Consider the following 19,506-nt stretch of genomic DNA (forward strand, 5'->3'; position numbering starts at 1 on the left):
CCAGCCACTTCCATGCCAATCTGTCACGCCTTCCTTCTCTTCTCTAAAAACCCTTGTCCTCTTTAACATCCCCTCACATTCCCTTTATCTCTCTGTCGCTCTACTGTGCTCACACCCTCTCTCTCTCTGTCACTCATTCATTCTGTCTTTCTCTCTCTTAGGATGATATGCACAGTATGATTGATCAGCAGCTCATGGAAAAGCACCAGGAGGAGTGGAGGGTGACCCCCTACTCCCTCGCTGGGTCCTCCGGGGGCCCCTCCGGCCAGTCCTCCAGACGAGCCCATCGCCTCTCCGATGGAGACAAGTGGCTCTTTTCCTTCTTCAAAAAGAACTGAGCGCCTCTGGACTGGCCCGAGTAGGCAAGAGAGAGAGAAAAATAATAATTCAAATAGAGTGCAGAGGTAGAGGAAAATAAAGGCAAAGACTGAGTGGCAGTGATACACACTATCAGATGGGGGGGGCTAAAGATGTTCAAGGGTCATTTTGCACTTTATCTGTCCCATCATGTCCTACCTTAAAGATGTTGAAACAGAGAATTAAGGCACTTAAAGAAGGAGTGAGCAACACTGTTAGGGCTCACTCACACCAGTAGTGCTTTCTGGCCGAGAGTACTTGGCACCTCTGAACGTAATTTGAGAACCGAGTGCGCACCGGTTTTACATGTGGGAAATGTCGGCAGTCAGACATCTATAGCGGGTGGTCCCTAAAACACAGTGCACTGAACGATCGACAGATGAACGCTAGATCCACATTAGACCCACATTCAGTGTGATGTGTGCGAGCGCTTACACATCCAAAGGCCTTGGCTCCCATCCCATAAACACCCATTTGGCTTACATATATTTCAAAGAGGACGGTTCCCTAGCAGTGCCGCCCAGTGTCTCTACCCCACTTCCAAAACCCCAGACTGGGAGTGTACGTATACAGTAGGGCTGGCTCCTGTGCCCTGCCACATGCCAAGGTGTCTGGGGAGGGTGTTCAATACGGGACTCACCAAGGCGTTGGGGTGGAGGGATTAGGGCAGTGGGACAGGGATCTGGGTAAGGGAAAATTAATTGAGGGACAAGAACCAGCCTCTGGGTGGGAAGCAGCATTGTTACAGCTAACTCTGACATGTTCTCAGGTTTATTCATATATTCAGGGATTTACAAAGAGGCCTTATTCCCAATCAATCCAATGGATGGATTTCTTTCGGTTGGTATGCACTTCACAATTATGGTCGTGCCATAGCATTGGTTAATAGAGTTAACACAACACACCAAATGTCCATCCTTGAATATCACTGAAGTATAAATGAATAGATCAAGCCACAGTAAATCCATAAACATAGCACTTTATGCATATCAATCATAAGTTTACCTCAAATACTCAATACTAACTGAGCAACCAGTGCATGACCAAGGGAGAGTTACATTTACCAAGCACTGAATGTATGAAAACCAGCCTATCTAAAGTGATTATAGGACTGTTTCAGGTCCATGGACATTTCTACACAGGCCTCTTGTCAGTCTCTGACGTCTGAATAAATCTCTGGGCCGCTGGCGTTAGCTGCAGCCTCTATCCAGGTGGGCTTTTTCTACAGTTAAGAATGTCACGTTTTGCGTACGTTTGACGTACAAAAAGTATTTTCAAACATTGTCTGTACAATGGCCATCATCATGTATATTCCTCCTAGCTGACCAAATCCTCCGAACTGTTTACATTAGTTTGAGAAAGGAGAAGTCTAAACGGTCTCTCAATACGTCTGCAGTGCCTAACTTTGGCAAGTCAAAGGCATCCATATTGTGCTACAGTTAATTGTCAAATTACCATTAATTGGAACACAAATGTAGATGATATTGATTTAGTAACCTACTCAGTCAGGTACCACCAATCCAGTTTCACAGGTAAACCTATTGACAGGGCCTACAGAGTGCTTTAGCTATACTATCACAGTAATATAGAAGGTCTACTGCCATTCCCATTGGTTCAAAGTTTATGATAGTGGACACTTCATTTTCAAGCTTCCATAATGGCCAGACAAACAGTCACCTCCAAAATGATTGGCACCCTTGATAAAGATGAGCAAAAAATACAGTATAAAATGAATAATACAAAAATTGTTTGCTCAATAATTGTGAAAATATATTATTTTGTAGAAAATATTTTGTTCAACAAGTAATTAACAAAAAATCTCAAAAAGATAGGTGTCGGAATTATTGGCACTATTTTCAATGCGTTGTGCACCCTCTTGTGAGGATAACAGCACTTATCCTTTTTCTATAATATTTTATGAGACCATTCCTCCATACAGGATCATTCCAGGACCTTGAAAGATTCATCCACATTTTACAGTAGGTACAAGGTTCTTTTCTGCATATGCATCCTTCATTCGAGGCCAAACCCACCACTGGTGTGCGTGGCCAAAGAGCTCAGTTTTAATCTCATTCAACCATAGCACCCGGTTCCTATTCAAGGGCCAATGCCATTTAACAAACTCCAGGCATTTACATTTGTTGGTTGCTCTCAATAAAGGAAGTGGCGTTTAATTGTATATTTGGAGACTTGGTGACCCCAAGACGCGACCAAGTTCGGTCATTCTCCAACTGTGGCCCTTGGACTTTTTTTTGCCTCCCAAACCGTCTTCCTCAATGTGCGTAGTACAAAATACACTTGGGTCTTACCAGGCAAGTTTACCACTGTTCCAGTGGTTTTAAACGTATTCATTGTGCCCATAATAGTGGTATATTGGAGTTTTCAGTCGTTTTTTTGTACCATTGCCTGATTTATGAAAGTCAACAGCCATTTGCCTTTCCTCATGGTGATGGATGACAAAGGGATTTTACATGTTTGTTACCTCATTTTTCTACCCCAGTGAAACAGGAAGCCATGGAAGGCCACAACACAGTTCCTTTAACTGAGATTAACTTAAACAAGTAGAATGATAATGCAATCTTTAGGGGTGCCAATCATTTTGACACATAATTATTTATTTTTTTACTGGAGCAATATTGTATTAGTATGTTCCTTTTTTGCATACAATATAGCTTAGTATTTGTTTTATTTACACATGTTTTTTGCTCATCTTTATCAAGGGTGCCAATCATTTTGGAGGTGACTGTATCTGTGACTCCATATTTGTAGAGTGTGTGTGTCGATAAATGTGATGCGTCTGAACTGTCCCGGCGTGTTTAAGAAGGAGACTGGCACAGTCCTCGGACCTCTGTCTATGTATGGAAAGTCATATCTAGAGCCCCTGCGCAAACCTATGCAGATGTCTTCTCGCCATCTCAGTTGGTAAGGTTGTTGGTTAGGATCAACCCAAAGAATTATTATTTTTAAAGAGTTGAGAGTAGGTTTGGATGAAATCAATATATTTATAAATGCATACCTTTTTCAATGGAAATCTCGTATTTTTTGTTGTTTTAAAAAACTTTCATTGCTCACGTATTTTTATTTTGTGTTTTGAGTGTTTACATGCAAATTGGGATCTCTGCGGAAAGGGAGGGGAGGGGTGATGTGGAGGAGGGTGAAGATTATAAGTTCTACATGTGACTGTTCAGTTCTGTCTTTGTAATAAGTCATTCTAACTTTCACGTAATTCACTGAATGTTGTCGAAGTTTGAGTTATACTCAAGTCTACCGATTTTTTTGATTCAGAGGTTGTCATCAGGGTTGGGTTCAATTCGAATTGAGAGCAGTCAATTCAGGAGGTAAACTACAATTACAGTTTAAATAATCAAAAGAAGGGCAGTTATTTTCAATGACTTCTCAATAAATTGAAAAAAAGTTCAAGCTATTTATTTCAAAAGTTTTTACATTTAATAATTCAAAATCACTTCCTGAATTGACTACCTTCAATTTGAATTGAGCCCAGCCAGGCTGCAAAAACAAACTCATTATCTAGATAAAAGAGCGATGTCTGCCTTTCTGTCTGTTGTCTAAGCAAGTGTGGGTTGGGCAGGGGTCCAGGTGGGTCGTTAGCTTACATTTTTAGTGCATTGCAAAATTATAAATTATAAATTATATTTTATATATATATATATATATATATATATATATATATACACACATTTTGGGGAATGGAAAAACACTTTGAGTGTAAACTTTAACAACTAAAACCAAATAGAAAGTATGTAGAAAAGATAAGGGACCTATATATTTTTAATAATACTCTAGTCTTTGAGAACTTGGAATCAACAAAATAAAAGCCCCCATTGATTTTGTTATAATGTTTGAGCATATGAACACAGCATTAGCCATGTCCAAATGTGTAGAATTGCAGAATATTTGCAGTAAAAACTGCAAAACATTTCTGTCAGCTCCATGGCAAAATGTATAGAATTGCAGAAAGATTGGCTTTAAAACAGCAATATTCGATTAGGCTCCATGAAGAATTGCAGGAAATTAGTTTTAAAATGGCATTTTATTTCATCTCCATGGCAAGATGTATAGAATTGCAGGACATTTGGTCTGTATGTTTTTGCACCGCTCAACCCTTAGGGTGGGTCGCGACTCAAAAGACACCTCAATTAGTGGGTCATGAAGTAAAAAGGTTTGGGAATCCGTGTCTAAGCAGCTGTGGTGTTGTATTGATCTGAGAAGGATGGTTAAGTGGGTCTAACACCAGGAGCCAGTCAGCTCTGATAGGCACTGACTAGCTGCATGATTATAGTGGATATTAAGCCAACCACACACAGTTAGACTGCAGCCTCAGAACTGAGTGATGACAAGTTATTCTGCATGCTAAATTAGGGTTGGTTGAACCTGGATCAAACATGAACTTATATTACGAACGGGATCAAACAACACTTATGACCAGAATGTAAGTTTTCTCATGTAGTAATTTGTAATGTAACAGGCCAGAGGTCTTGAACTCAGCCTCATGGCCTGTTGTCACCAGAGGGGTATACTACGAAGTAAATTCCATGGCTTAGGCAGCTAATTTGGCAACCAAATATTCTGAAATAACTCACACAAAAAAATAGAAAGATGAGCATAAAATGGGCACAGTCTAATTAACTTAACCAAAAACACATATCTAAGATTTGCTTTCTTAATGGAGCAGAAAATCAATAGTTATTTGTGGTTGTTTATCAAAGTTAGTTGGTCAATTCATGAATCCTTCTTTGTCGTATAGACCTCCGGTGTTCCTGGGCGTGGCCTCTGGTAGAAAAGTTTGGCCGTTCTGTTCATTCAGAGGGGATACGTTCAAGAGCTCTGGCCTGCTAGTTACTTACATCCATGTTATAGTTTTTTCAGTGTAAAGTTATGTACTCTTCATGTATATGTTATGTCCAAAATTACTGTCATTTGTATTGTTTTAATTTTCTATTTGAATACTCTTTTTAAAGTCTGTCTCCTGTCCTCAATCTTACTGTTAATCAGCCTGAATGCTGTGGGAAGAGTTGTTCTCCTGCGTTGAGTGTTTGTGTGTCTGTGTGTGCACGTTGTGTAAAAAACAGACATTCCATGGAGTGTGTCACCTGCTTGTCCTTATGGGTCATGTTCTTTGGAATTTCACTTCATCTCAGTGTTTGTCCTTTTTCATTCACCAATGACAAACATTGTTTGGGTTGCCAAACTATTTGGAACCTTTGAAAATAAGTCATTGACCATGGTCATTTGGGGGAGTAAATGTGGGAATCTGTGGGTCTGGATTCTTTTTGTATCAGTACACCCATTTCCCCCCTGACTCACCACCATAGGGTAAGAAACATAGCTTTCTGTCAACCTCATTATTGGACAAGCTTCAATAATGACACCGTTGCCATTTAGCCTTCATAAATGAATGTGGTACTGAACTTAAACAGCTGCCCCTTTCTCTCCTGACACATTAAAGCTTTTCTGTAATGGTAAGGGACTATATACCCTGCTCCAGTCAATTGAATATGGATAATGCACACTGTTGTAAGAGTAATATTTATGTCATTAAATAAGATGACTTTAATGTAGTCTTGACACTAAAAGGCACGGTCTCAGATCACAAGTGAACTTAGTAACAAAGACAGTTTGAAATGGTAAGTGATAATGACACACAGCTATGTGATTTGACACAGGTTACATATGCATAAGTATTTACGCATACTCGTTCAAATATTGTACATATGACAAACTAGTTTTTCTATACCGAGGACACTTTCATAAAGAGGTACATAATGTTTATGATGGGGCTGGAAATGTAAAAGAGTATGGTTTTATATTCATAGTAAATTACTATTTTTAGTATTGGGGTAAAAATATCCAAAACACTAACTCAGAATGGATTTTTATAGCAATTTTTCAGGGGAAATCATGCATCCAATTAATGTTTCTATATGTGGCGGCCACTGAAAAAATACATGGGGACAGAAAGTATCTTGGTAGTGTTAGTACTTACTTTGGCTTCTCTCCGTGTAGAGAAAAACACCATTTACCATGCCACTCATTCTAAGTAAATGAATAATTACACTGAGTTCATATAGTTTCATTGTGGTCAACAACAAAATAAAACAGCTAAGACACATTCAAGTGGCACAATTCCTCCATAGTTTTATTCACAAAAAGCAAGAAGTTCAAAACAAATCAAGGCCAAGCTTCAAATCATTGACAAAAGAGAGCAGTCATTATGTCAAATATTTCTTTTAAAACGTTTATTGATTAAATTCATGTAGGGAAATTGAATAGTACATCTCTTTTCTCCAGTGTACAGCCAACCACTGCTGATAAGTGTGTTTCAACCATAGCACACGAGGCATGTCAATACATGCACAGTTGTGAGTGTATGTTCTATATACTGAATATAAACACATTTTTTATATACACAATGAATAGAAATCATACAGTTAGATTTGATATCATTTCTCCACTGCCTGGCATGCGTCACCCAACACCCAGATTGTGGCACTGTCACGTGCCCCGCCCCAATGGTCGTCTGGTTAGGGTCACAGATTTCCCAACTCCACATCATGACCACCTCAGCTATCCTCAAGCAGAGGAATAGGTATTCGGGGGGCCCGGATGTGTGTAGGAGGGCTGAGGCCAGGGATTCCATTTCTCCATCACTAATGGTCCCCCATAGCAGACCCTCAGAGAGGAACCTGTCACACCGCCCGCCTGCCACACACTCAAGCGGAACACTGGATAGTAACACTTCAGTTGAATGGGTAACCAGATTGTGACAAGTCCTAGATAAAAACCTGACACGACCAGGCATAAACATGTTTACAGTTCAGAATATTTTGCAAGCTGAAAATCCTGGACAATTTATGAATACTACATGCATGTCAGATAACATATACATACCCCTTCAAACAAAGTGTTTCGTGTTAAACACACTAACCAGTTTGCACCGGTACAGGGTTAGTGCACTGACTCCCATTTCCTGTCAACACAGTCCTGGCACAAACCAAATTCACCCTGTAATGATGATAAAGATGTCCAATATCATTACAATAACCCACAAGTGACCAAAGCTAAGGGGTTTGAATCCATAGCTGTGAAGAGGTGCTGATATGAGGGTGTTTGGTGCATGGGAATAGGGAGGCCTGTGGCTGAAGTGTGGTTAGAGCAGCGCTGGGCTCCCCCCCGCTGCCCGAGAGTTACCTAGGCCTTAACCCAAAACGACTACGCCCAGTGGGCCTCTATCACAACAGTCCAACAGGGAGAGCCAAAGAACTCACTTTTCATTCACATCACATATTGGCAGTATCATTGTTAAAAAAAAGAAAAAAAAAAAAAGTGGAAGATTTTCTTTTAAAAGCAAACTTAGTGCACAATAAGACTGCAGTGAGTGGTAGATGGCAGAGCATTGTGTCCCCGGGCCATGGGAGTGGTTCACTGCTCTGACCAGCTCTGAAAACAGGTCGTTGGCTGATCGATCAACATTACTGTAGGACAAAGGGGAGGAGAAAAAGCTTGGCAAAAAAAAATTGAAAAAATAAACTAAGAAGATAGTCACCAATTGTGTCCATTGGATTGGTTGCTAAAGGGTGCCCATCAATCATCATCATCATCTTTCCCCATTAAGTCAAAAACAAATTAGTTCATGATCAGTTGCTGTGAACCATGGTAAATAAAGGTGTCTGAAAAGTCAAAATAAAAATGTACAAAAGGTTGTGAATCCCTTCCCTCATACCCCATCCAGTTTTTCATTTTTACCCCTGTTCCAACTGACCCCCACCCCCCAAAAAATGTATCATCCGAAAAAGATAGTCCTCCTCTTCAGGTGCAGAGTTTCACTTGACTCGTAATGTCCCGTGTGAAGTGGAATGACAAGGAGAAAATAGATACGAATGTAAGAACATTTGTATACGCATATAGAAATCAGAGCATTATGGCCGTCAGTTTTCAGCTTGCAGATCCTTCAAGAAAGGAGAATCTCTTAAATATTGCCCATCTGCTGAATTCCAAATAAAACTTGATCTGACTAATATAATCTGTACATTTTTAGTTAAGTCTTCATGATTTGTTTGTTCGTTCAAAGGGGACCGTTTTAATTTCTTTTTTTCATTGTATATTTATTAAATCTATCTTAATTTAGATGCTTGGAGTCCCATCCCGTGTGCCGTCTCTGAGGCGGACGCTGGTGGTCTTTGTGATTGGGGTTTGAGTTCGCTAGCAGCACTTTTTCTTTCGTTTACTGTTCTTGGAGAGTTTGACCACATCATTCTGTTGCTGCTGCTGCTGCTTGGCCAGCACCTCCTTCTTGGCTCTTAGCACTAACTCTGTGATGCAGTTAAACATCTGTGGGGAAATGACAAAAAACACGCTGAACACAATCAACTAACATTTTTAGGATGAGAGCTTGTTTTCTTTCCCTCCACTAAAAGCAACAACCTCACCTTCAAGCCCATGTCCCATGAACAACTCCACCCCTTCAACGTTCCCCTACTTATACCAGAGGACCCCTGACCCACCTCTTCAACATTGATGTTCTCTTTTGCACTTGTTTCAAAGAGGTTGATGCCCATCTGCTCTGCAAACTTCTGTGCATCAGTCGTCTCCACCACCTTTGAGTTGGGATCATCGTTCTTGTTTCCCACTGAGGAAGAATACGAATAGGAAGACCATTTGAGCTTTCTCAACTCCAAGTAGGGACTATAAAGTCTGTTTTATTACTTCCCAAATTCCAGTCAGCATTTTCCCAAATTCCTCAATTTTCCCAATTTTTTTTGCTCTGAAAATGATGCAGAAAGTAAGAGAACCACGTGAACCCCCACACATGCAGACAAATTAATACATTTTTCTAATTACTTAAAAAAAAAAAATTAAAAAAAATGTTTCACTAAGTTAATCATATCTTTGAATATTTTGTTTTAATGTCTGGACAGATTTCATAAGGCCTTACGCAATGGTCCCTGATGCAACAACACTGCACTGGGTAAAGGTCATTGAAACAGGTGGACTGGACTCACCTAATATTCGACACACATCATCACAGTTCTGGTTGATTTCATGTAGCCATCGTTTTACATTGACAAAGGACTCGGCACTCGTGACATCATATACCACTATGACCCCATGCGTTCCCCTGTAGTATCTGGAGAGAAAGAGAAGTCAGCATTTTGACACATTTCATGTCCACTAGGGGGAGCCCAACTCAAAGAACTGCCAGAATAAAGGCAACACTTGAATAAATGACAGATATATTGAAAGCAAGTTCTTCCACACAGCTGTGATTCCTGAGCTAATTAAGCAATTAACATCATCATGTTTAGGGTAATGTATAAAAGATTGCCCAGTTGCCCATCATTTTGCCTAGATGGGATCTCAGTGAGTTTGGGGGGTCTCGAAGAAGCCTAGGGTGTTTGTTTCAACAGGTCAACACCATTGAACACTTATGGGAGATTCTGGAGCGACGCCTGAGACAGCATTTTCCACCACCATTTTAGGATGGTATTTCCTTTATTTTGGCAGGTATCTGTATTACAAACACACATGAGATTTTCAATCAATCCCAACAAACTGATGTTAACAAAGCCAAAAGTATGCTTGAAGGACTACCCATTCTCACATGAAGTAGAAATGCTTCCTTTTGATCCCATAGAGCAGGGTTCCCCCAGTAGATGGCCCGCGGGACATATTTAGTGATTTGTTCTTGGACATAAGACTATAAATCACCAGTAAATGAATTCAGTCATTTTAATACAGGAAATCTGTTCAAGTATTCCCACGCATAAAGAGAGAGACATATGTGATCATATCTCAATGTAATCAAGGTTTGAAATTATTCTGTTTTTTGTCAAATACTATCTGTTATTGCGGTCAATGTGCAGTATACAAATTATTTATATCCATGTTCCAGCCCATGACCATCCGCTGAAGGAACGAATCGTCCCATGGTTGAATGGAATTGGGGATAGACGCAGACCTGTTCCAATAAATGGCACAATATAACAATAATCTACTTCCTTTGGTCGCCCTCTAACAGCCAACATGAACTGAAAGCCTATTACATATACACAGACTCCACATGCTGCTTGGAGTTCAATAATCCCTACTAGTGTCCTGAAATCATGAGAGCAGGAAGGGGTGTGTCTGAGGCAGGGTAGGGCAGCGGTCGGCAGGAAACCGGAGCTGATGCTTATCACAGGAATATGACAGACAGATATACATGGAGGGAAAGGCAGACATGCAAGTAGAGGACAGCCACAGTATTCATGAAAACCTGCCCCCCCCCCCCCCCATGTCTGAAAAGTAGGCCACAAAAAGAGGGGGCATCCCCCCTCTGACTGCAGTGCACCACACAATATACAGCTTTCAAAGGGGTGTGTGTGTGTGTGAGATTGCATTGGCCAGACAGAAGCTTTGTCTGTCACACACAGCCCAGCAGTAACGGACCAGTCAGCGGGGCGTTCTGCACAGATGAATGGAGAACCAGAAACACGCAACAGGCACAGGGGCAAGACTCCCAGTCCCTCCACCACACACACACACTCCCAGTCCCTCCACCACACACACACACAGGCTGCTGTCCACTACGAAGACATATATTCAGACAGACATATGGCAGCTATGGACTGTGACTGACAGACATAAGGCTAAACACACCCTGGCTGGGCTGACCACTGAAATGCACTTAGGCCTAATGAGGCACCATGACACTACTTCTCCACAACCCAGCAGCACCCGCCACCTCCCTCCTCACACAGCCAGCCAGGTTTCCAGAAACACACACGGCATTCTGTAGACTTGTAGGAGGTTTTCCCACAGGAAAACCAGCAGCTCTGTTTGAGGGCAATTCGGCATATTTTCTAGAGGGTTTTGAGAAAAAAATTATACAAATCAATAGGTTCAAATGCCTCCCTTTCTCAAAACCTTATTTTTTTTTGAGTGAATGGCGGCAAGGTTTCTACTTTCTCCACTCTTTCATAGTCCCAGGCAATCAAAGCCAAACAGTGTCAAAGATCTATACAGTCCTCGTCAAAGTCCAAAGGGGTGAATAGTTTTTAGACGCTGTGCTGTCCATGTCAAACTGAGTGGTGTGAGTGAGATGGTTGTAAGGTGCTGTAATGAGGACAAGCTCACAGACCTTTAGTCCACCTTCCTGAGAGACGGCATTCTTGTTCATAAACACAGACTACTCATCACTACGAGAGGTCGAGCGTTTAATCGGCATGGCCGATTAATTACGACCGATTGCAAGTGTTCATAACAATCGGTAATTGTCATTTTTGGATGCCGATTATGGCCGATTACATTGCACACCACGTGGAGACTGAGTGGCAGGCTGATCACCTGTTACGCGAGTGCAGCAAAGAGCCAAGGTATGTTGCTAGCTAGCATTAAACTTATCTTATAAAAAACAAATCAATCTTAACATAATCACTAGTTAACTCAACATGGTTGATGATATTACTAGTTTAACTAGTTTTTCCTGCGTTGCAAATAATCAATGCAGTGCCTGTTAATTTATCATCAAATCACAGCCTACTTCGCCAAACGGGTGATGATTTAACAAGCGCATTCGCGAAAAAAAAGCACTGTCGTTGCACCAATGTACCTAACCATAAACAGCAATGCCTTTCTTAAAATCAATACACAAGTATATTTTTTTAAAACCTGCATACTTAGTTAAAATAAATTAATGTTAGCAGGCAATATTAACTAGGGACATTGTGTCACTTCTCTTGCGTTCTGTGCAAGCAGAGTCAGGGTATATGCAGCAGTTTGGCCTAACAAAGACCATAATTAATTTGCCAGAATTTTACATAATTATGACATAACATTGAAGGTTGTGCAATGTAACAGCAATATTCAGACTTAGAGATGCCACCCGTTAGATAAAATACGGAACGGTCCCGTATTTCACTGAAAGAATAAACGTTTTGTTTTCTAAATGATAGTTTCTGGATTTTACCATATTAATGACCTATGGCTCGTAATTTCTGTGTGTTTATTATATTATTATTAAGTCTATGATTTGATATTTTATAGAGCAGTGTGACTGAGCGGTGGTAGGCAGCAGCAGGCTCGTAAGCATTCATTCAAACAGCACTTTCCTGAGTTTGTCAGCAGCTCTTTGCAATGTTTGAAGACCAGCGCTGTTTATGACTTCAAGCGAATCAATTCCTGATATTAGGCTGGCAATACTATAGTGCCTAGAAGAACATCCAATAGTCAAAGGTATATGAAATACAAATGGTATAGAGAGAAAGTCCTATAATTACTATAATAACTATAACCTAAAACTTCTTAAGTGGGAATATTAAAGACTCATGTTAAAAGGAACCACCAGCTTTCATATGTTCTCATGTTCTGAGCAAGGAACATATTAAACATTAGCTTTTTAACATGGCACATATTGCACTTTTACTTTCTTCTCCAACTGTGTTTTTGCATTATTTAAACCAAATTGAACACGTTTCATTATTTATTTGAGACTAAATTGATGTATTATGTTAAGTGAATTTTTAAGTGTTCATTCAGTATTGTTGTAGTTGTCATTACTATTATAACAATAAAATAAAAATATTGGCCGGCTTTTTTTTTTGGGGTCCACCAATAAATCGGTATCGGTGTTGAAAAATCATAATCGGTCGACCTCTAATCACTACACCTATTTCTCATGACAGAGAGGAGAATGGCTGGGCACACTCATCCACTTCAGCTTAGAAAGTCCTCGCTTGAGAGGAGATACCAGCCATAGTTCAAAAACGAATATGAATTCAGAGAGGAATGTCTTCCAATTCTGTTTTTGCTTATAATTTGTGTCCACAATTGAAAAAAAGGCAATGACGTGACCATATTCCACTTGGCACATTACTAGAAAAAAAAGATGCATCTGACAGCCAGCTCAATATCGGTGTCCCAAGAAACCCAGACTCCACAGGAGTAATTATCTGTCAAACATGCAGCCAAAGTACACAACGGACAGAAAATGTGAAGATTGAGAGTGACGGCAAGGACAAGGGAAAAATGAAATTCCATTGGTACAAATGAAGTAAATATCACAAGGTGAAGCAAATCAATGGGGATGATACCCAAGTGAGAGAGGCATTGAGCTCCAATCTTTACAGTCCTATAATTCTGTGTGACTAAAACACACCTGTTACTAAAATGTGTAATTAGGCTCTGTGGAGAATTCCATCAGTTTCCAAAAAGAGCACAGGTGTTATTTTAAATGTCTTTGAGAAGTACTTGCTCAAACCATCTTAAAAAGTTGGCCTTGTAAAATATCCCCTAAATATCAGTTGACGTGTTAGAATGTTGCATGGTCAATGGGGCATGTGTGAGTCTTGCTAACAGCCCAGTGTGAAAGTGAAAGTGAGCGTTGCCTCTGCCAGTACTTACGTGGAGGTGATGGTGCGGAAGCGCTCCTGTCCTGCCGTATCCCAGATCTGCAGCTTCACCTTCTCCCCATTGATCACCACTGTCCGGATCTTGAAGTCCACTCCAATCGTGGTGATGTAACTACCTGCAAACACACACACACACAAACAGGTTATAAGACCCAGTGTTTGATTTGCAAGGCAAGTACTCACTGTACACAGTGCGAGTTGGACAGTTGTTCAAATTCAACAGACCAAATGACTCATAACCTGCTAGGTGGGGTTAGGAGTAACATGTACACTTACCTGAAAATGTGTTGTCTGCAAACCGCAGGAGGAGACTGCTCTTCCCCACTCCTGAAAAGGACAGGTTGAGTCAGGTTAAAAAGGCTTACAATAAGCTAGGCAGGAGATGTGATTTCTTACCACCCTTTAGTTATAACAGTTAGGCTACACAGAGGTTTCTAGAAGTAAGCTCATTTGAAAGAAGATTTAGATTTTTCTAAGTTTGTGTTGTTTTGTAAACATATGTTTGCCACTGCCACCAAGGAGTTCAGATTTCCACAGCTCTTTTTCTCTAATCATAAAATGGCCAGGAAGAATAACAGAGGTACATAACCACCTACAACTAGGCTGGTGTGTCTCCTGACCTCTTTGGTATAGGTCAATTAACACAGTCAGACAGCTAGCCCTTGACAGCAGGCACTCAGACAAATACATGTTATCTAGTGTAGCCTTGTATAAGGACAGTGATAGCTGAACTCTGCATAACCTTTAGTAGGTTAAAGATCACAATAACACAGAGGTATAGTTTTGATACAAATGATGCAGGTCAGGTACAGACCATAACATCCCGGGACGGTTTTGCTAATGACTTTGTACTGCCAACCAATAAGCAATGAGATAACACATTCAGCGAAATCCAAGAGGAACAGACAGGTGGCTAGTTAACCATCGGGTGAGTTGGCAAAACTGTCAGAGCTGAATTGTGAGTCCAGGAGGAGGGACTAACAGCTCAGATCAGTTGCTACCGGAAGGTAATGTGATCGTGTCTGGCTGCGGTTGATTGGTCCCGAATTAAAAGCCCATCAAAAAACAAATCCCTCTGATCGCTCTCTGGAGTCTCGTTCGTTTACCAGACTCAACATTACTGGCAGCTACAAGAAACAGAGATAGTGTACTTTATGTGGGTGGAATATCATTTAAACAATACTGTCACCTGTCAGGCCACTAACAACCACATCAAAGACAAGTACAACTCTCATGAGCCTAACATTCACACAGAGAGCATCTGGGGAATCCCAGGGCTCTACTGCATCACACATTCCTACCCGTTGATGTCCAATCAGGGGGATAATAAGAGTTCAGTCATGCTCTACCAGCTACCCAGACAAAGCAGAACCAGATCACCATATAGGCCATGTCATTATCATCTTTTAAAAATCAGGCCGTTGTATGCCAGGAAAACCAAGCTTTGTTTTGAATGATGGACTGGACAGTCTAGTCAGTCAGTCAGTAGGGCCGGGACGATACCCGTATTGCGATACTCGATAGTATCATGGCAAGGGAACAAAAACACAGAGCAGATTTTACTTCTTTAAGAAAACAGCCTTACTGTTGGAAACAAATCATTAGGTTGTCATCCAGAGTAACATTTTTGTTTTTCAAGCTAAAGCACACAATATTTTCCATACAGTAGGTTGTTAAAGGACCAAAGAGTTATCTGCTTCGTGTTGCCATGGATAAAAATATATCGCAATACTGGTATCGTCCCGGCCCCATCAATCAGTCTTGATAACAGGGATTCCTAATCAATGACGGAGTGAGTCGAGAAGAAACCAGTTGAAGCTCTGGTACCTGGCATGTCCACATCTGGTCTTACTGGTAAAACATCCCTCAGTGATACTTGGGAAGACTTATCAGTGCAGCCCTGTCTTTGAAGGAGTACTTAGCAGTCATATTAGGTACCTGTGGTGAAGACATAGGCCATTGCCTGCTCACTTGTAAAAACGACTGTCCAGGGCAATAAGCAAAAGCCACAAAATACAGTACATGTTATTCAAATCCTCAAATACTATATTTAGGCAAGGTAACAAAGGTGAAGAACAGTAGCCTGGGTGGGTGCTAGTTGGTTTCTGCTTAGTTGTTGTCATGCAAAACACTAGCTACAGGTGAGGTGGACCTCCGTCAGTCCAAATACTGGTTTTCCTTGACTCTCATTTGAGCATTGGTTTCAATCTTCCCTGAATCTCATAACAGCGGTACCAATACTGGTTCCAGATTGCAGCCAAGGGGACACAGCACCCGGTGTGTCTGTGGTAGTAAAAGGGCTGCTGTCTTTCCCACTATTGTGATCAGCCAGCAGATGAGATAGTGCCAGGACTGGGAGTGTCAATGGCTGAAAGGATCTTTACCATCAACATGATTGTGGAGTTGGAAATGCAATGTTGTTTGTAGATGTACAGTGCCATGCGAAAGTATTCGGCCCCCTTGAACTTTGCGACCTTTTGCCACATTTCAGGCTTCAAACATAAAGATATAAAACTGTATTTTTTTTGTGAAGAATCAACAACAAGTAGGACACAATCATGAAGTGGAACGACATTTATTGGATATTTCAAACTTTAACAAATCAAAAACTGAAAAATTGGGCGTGCAAAATTATTCAGCCCCTTTACTTTCAGTGCAGCAAACTCTCTCCAGAAGTTCAGTGAGGATCTCTGAAGGATCCAATGTTGACCTAAATGACTAATGATGATAAATACAATCCACCTGTGTGTAATCAAGTCTCCGTATAAATGCACCTGCACTGTGATAGTCTCAGAGGTCCGTTAAAAGCGCAGAGAGCATCATGAAGAACAAGGAACACACCAGGCAGGTCCGAGATACTGTTGTGAAGAAGTTTAAAGCCGGATTTGGATACAAAAAGATTTCCCAAGCTTTAAACATCCTAAGGAGCACTGTACAAGCGATAATATTGAAATGGAAGGCGTATCAGACCACTGCAAATCTACCAAGACCTGGCCGTCTCTCTAAACTTTCAGCTCATACAAGGAGAAGACTGATCAGAGATGCAGCCAAGAGGCCCATGATCACTCTGGATGAACTGCAGAGATCTACAGCTGAGGTGGGAGACTCTGTCCATAGGACAACAATCAGTCGTATATTGCACAAATCTGGCCTTTATGGAAGAGTGGCAAGAAGAAAGCCATTTCTTAAAGATATCCATAAAAAGTGTTGTTTAAAAGTTTGCCACAAGCCACCTGGGAGACACACCAAACATGTGGAAGAAGGTGCTCTGGTCAGATGAAACCAAAATTGAACTTTTTGGCAACAATGCAAAACGTTATGTTTGGCGTAAAAGCAATACAGCTCATCACCCTGAACACACCATCCCCACTGTCAAACATGGTGGTGGCAGCATCATTGTTTGGGCCTGCTTTTCTTCAGCAGGGACAGGGAAGATGGTTAAAATTGATGGGAAGATGGATGGAGCCAAATACAGGACCATTCTGGAAGAAAACCTGATTGAGTCTGCAAAAGACCTGAGACTGGGACGGAGATTTGTCTTTCAACAAGACAATGATCCAAAACATAAAGCAATATCTACAATGGAATGGTTCAAAAATAAACATATCCAGGTGTTAGAATGGCCAAGTCAAAGTCCAGACCTGAATCCAATCGAGAATCTGTGGAAAGAACTGAAAACTGCTGTTCACAAATGCTCTCCATCCAACCTCACTGAGCTCGAGCTGTTTTGCAAGGAGGAATGGGAAAAAATGTCAGTCTCTCGATGTGCAAAACTGATAGAGACATACCCCAAGCGACTTACAGCTGTAATCGCAGCAAAAGGTGGCGCTACAAAGTATTAACTTAAGGGGGCTGAATAATTTTGCACGCCCAATTTTTCAGTTTTTGATTTGTTAAAAAAGTTTGAAATATCCAATAAATGTCATTCCACTTCATGATTGTGTCCCACTTGTTGTTGATTCTTCACAAAAAAATACAGTTTTATATCTTTATGTTTGAAGCCTGAAATGTGGAAAAAGGTTGCAAAGTTCAAGGGGGGCGAATACTTTCACAAGGCACTGTATGTTTTCAGATGAATGCAGCAGTCTTTAGAATTAAAATAAACATGGTGGTCGAAAAAACTGCAAATTAAGTGGTAGTATGGTTTTTAATATACCTTATATTATGGAATTCAGTAACTTAGTTGGATCTTGATAGTAAGTTACAAGTTAAATTCCTTCCTTATTGGTATACTAAACGTTAGGCCCTAGGGCAGAGATATTAAACTCCTAACCATCAAGATCCACACCTTGTAGGGTTTCTGTTCTACTTGATAATTAATTGCACCCACCTGATGTTCCCGGTCTAAATAAGTCCCTGATTCGTGGGGAACAATTAAAAAACGCAGTGGAACTGGCTTCAAGGTCCAGAGTTGAGTTTGAGGGCCCTATGCTAGGGGATCATCTAGAAATCATTCAGGGCTCATTGTAAACGACTCTGCACTTGATGCAATCAGTATCACATACATATTGCTAGTTTGTCATAGTTAACATTCCTTCACACAGGGAACACGCTGCTCAAATGTTTTTCTTCTAACTACAAACTATGACAAACCACCTAACGTTAACGAGCCAGCTCACAGCAGGATAACACCAGAGTAGCTGGTTGTCAACTTAAAGGAGGCCAGCTTTCTACCTAGTAGTTAGCTAGCTCCTCGGCTAACAGAAAAATAAAATAGGATCCATTAGCTAACGTTGAGTGGCAAGTTAGCTAGCAAGCGAACAACACTTTGCAAGTTGTAAGAAATAAGTCAAAAGTTTAGCTACAATATACATAATTGCAACGCCATAATAGCTAGTTACTAAAATATTCCGCTAAATAACTAAAATCTTAATGGATGGAATTCGTCCCAGTGTGGCAGTACTAGACGCTATCGTGCAATATCTGGCCTGATCGGCTGACATGCCCAGCCCTGCGATGCACACCTCGGCGCAAGTGTCACCGCTCTCTCCCCCAAATATTGCTGTGCATTTTTAAAACTACACATAGTAACGTAGACGTTCACTTAAACATGAGTCCAAAATCACGCTAGGAACCGCGACCTACTCTTCTGCGACTCATTGTGTAAATACCTGGAGAGGCCCATTTCCCGTTACGCATCCCCGGTATTCGCTTACCACTGTCACCGATGATGAGCAGCTTGAATAGGTAATCGTAGTCCCTGGCCATGCCGGTAGTTGGTGGGTTACCCCCGCCGTTTACTATGCTCTTCTTATCGACTTGCTGTCCGAACCCTTGGCTTGTCGTACACAAGCACTACCCCCAATATGAATTAGAATGATTACCCCCCCCTTTACCCAATTGCTAGCCCCCAAGCCGGCGGCTTTTTTCTCAGGGATTCGAGGTGTCAGCAATACTTTCCCTACGCTACAAATAGCCGGAACTGAGTTTCCTTGTCTGGTGGAGGCTGCACCCAACCCTTACGCGACCCAGAATCACTGCGCAGACGCACGACAAAGTCGTGTGCCCATTGATGCAGGGTGCTGTTGACTTCAGGTTGGCAGCTTTCCATTTGTTCCCGAATAACTCACTGAGGTAAAGACAGATTCAGATTGGATATTCGCGTGTAGTTTTCCTTACTTCCACCAACAGCAGTTAGGGACCGTCAACATAGTGACAAATCATATTTTTCAAATTTCAATAGCTCTTCAACCATTACTCCTAAAACTTCCTAAACTGGTTCGAGCTAACCCGATGGCATAGA

At 41.1% G+C, this 19,506-nt stretch overlaps 2 protein-coding genes across 5 annotated transcripts in view; one reads left to right on the forward strand and one right to left on the reverse strand.

Annotated features, from left to right (window-relative positions):
- bicdl1 (BICD family like cargo adaptor 1) overlaps positions 1-7,697 on the forward strand; it is a 34,077-nt gene extending 26,380 nt beyond the window's left edge. For all 3 annotated transcript variants that reach the window (XR_002475336.2, XM_021621285.2, XM_021621286.2), the window contains one exon: positions 162-7,697. Coding sequence is in view for 2 of the 3 variants with exons in the window: in XM_021621285.2 (XP_021476960.2) it covers positions 162-338 (177 nt within the window). In the remaining variant the exon portion in view is untranslated. The remainder of the gene's footprint in view (positions 1-161) is intronic.
- Positions 6,600-19,315, reverse strand: rab35b (RAB35, member RAS oncogene family b). Of its 2 annotated transcripts, none has more exons than XM_021621289.2 (6): positions 18,920-19,315; positions 14,040-14,090; positions 13,756-13,879; positions 9,378-9,502; positions 8,880-9,004; positions 6,600-8,706 (listed from the first exon to the last, which is right to left on the reverse strand). In XM_021621289.2, exons 1-6 carry the CDS (start codon positions 18,969-18,971, stop codon positions 8,578-8,580), a joined length of 606 nt encoding a protein of 201 aa, XP_021476964.1. In that variant the 5' UTR covers positions 18,972-19,315; the 3' UTR covers positions 6,600-8,577. The 2 variants fall into 2 exon arrangements, with proteins under 2 accessions (XP_021476964.1, XP_036791631.1); XM_036935736.1 differs by having other exon boundaries at positions 18,875-19,298.
- Positions 19,316-19,506: the final 191 nt, after the last annotated feature.

Source organism: Oncorhynchus mykiss, chromosome 11 (assembly GCF_013265735.2).
Source record: "Oncorhynchus mykiss isolate Arlee chromosome 11, USDA_OmykA_1.1, whole genome shotgun sequence".
Taxonomy (NCBI): domain Eukaryota; kingdom Metazoa; phylum Chordata; class Actinopteri; order Salmoniformes; family Salmonidae; genus Oncorhynchus; species Oncorhynchus mykiss.

Coding starts and splice junctions, on each gene's coding strand:
- rab35b (XM_036935736.1), bottom strand. CDS start 18,971: ATGGCCAGGGACTACGATTACCTATTCAAGCTGCTCATCATCGGTGAC. Junction 14,091..18,874: donor CGGGAAATGGGCCTCTCCAG/GTATTTACACAA, acceptor TGTCCTTTTCAG/GAGTGGGGAAGAGCAGTCTC. Junction 9,005..9,377: donor TGATGTGTGTCGAATATTAG/GTGAGTCCAGTC, acceptor ATTCTTCCTCAG/TGGGAAACAAGAACGATGAT.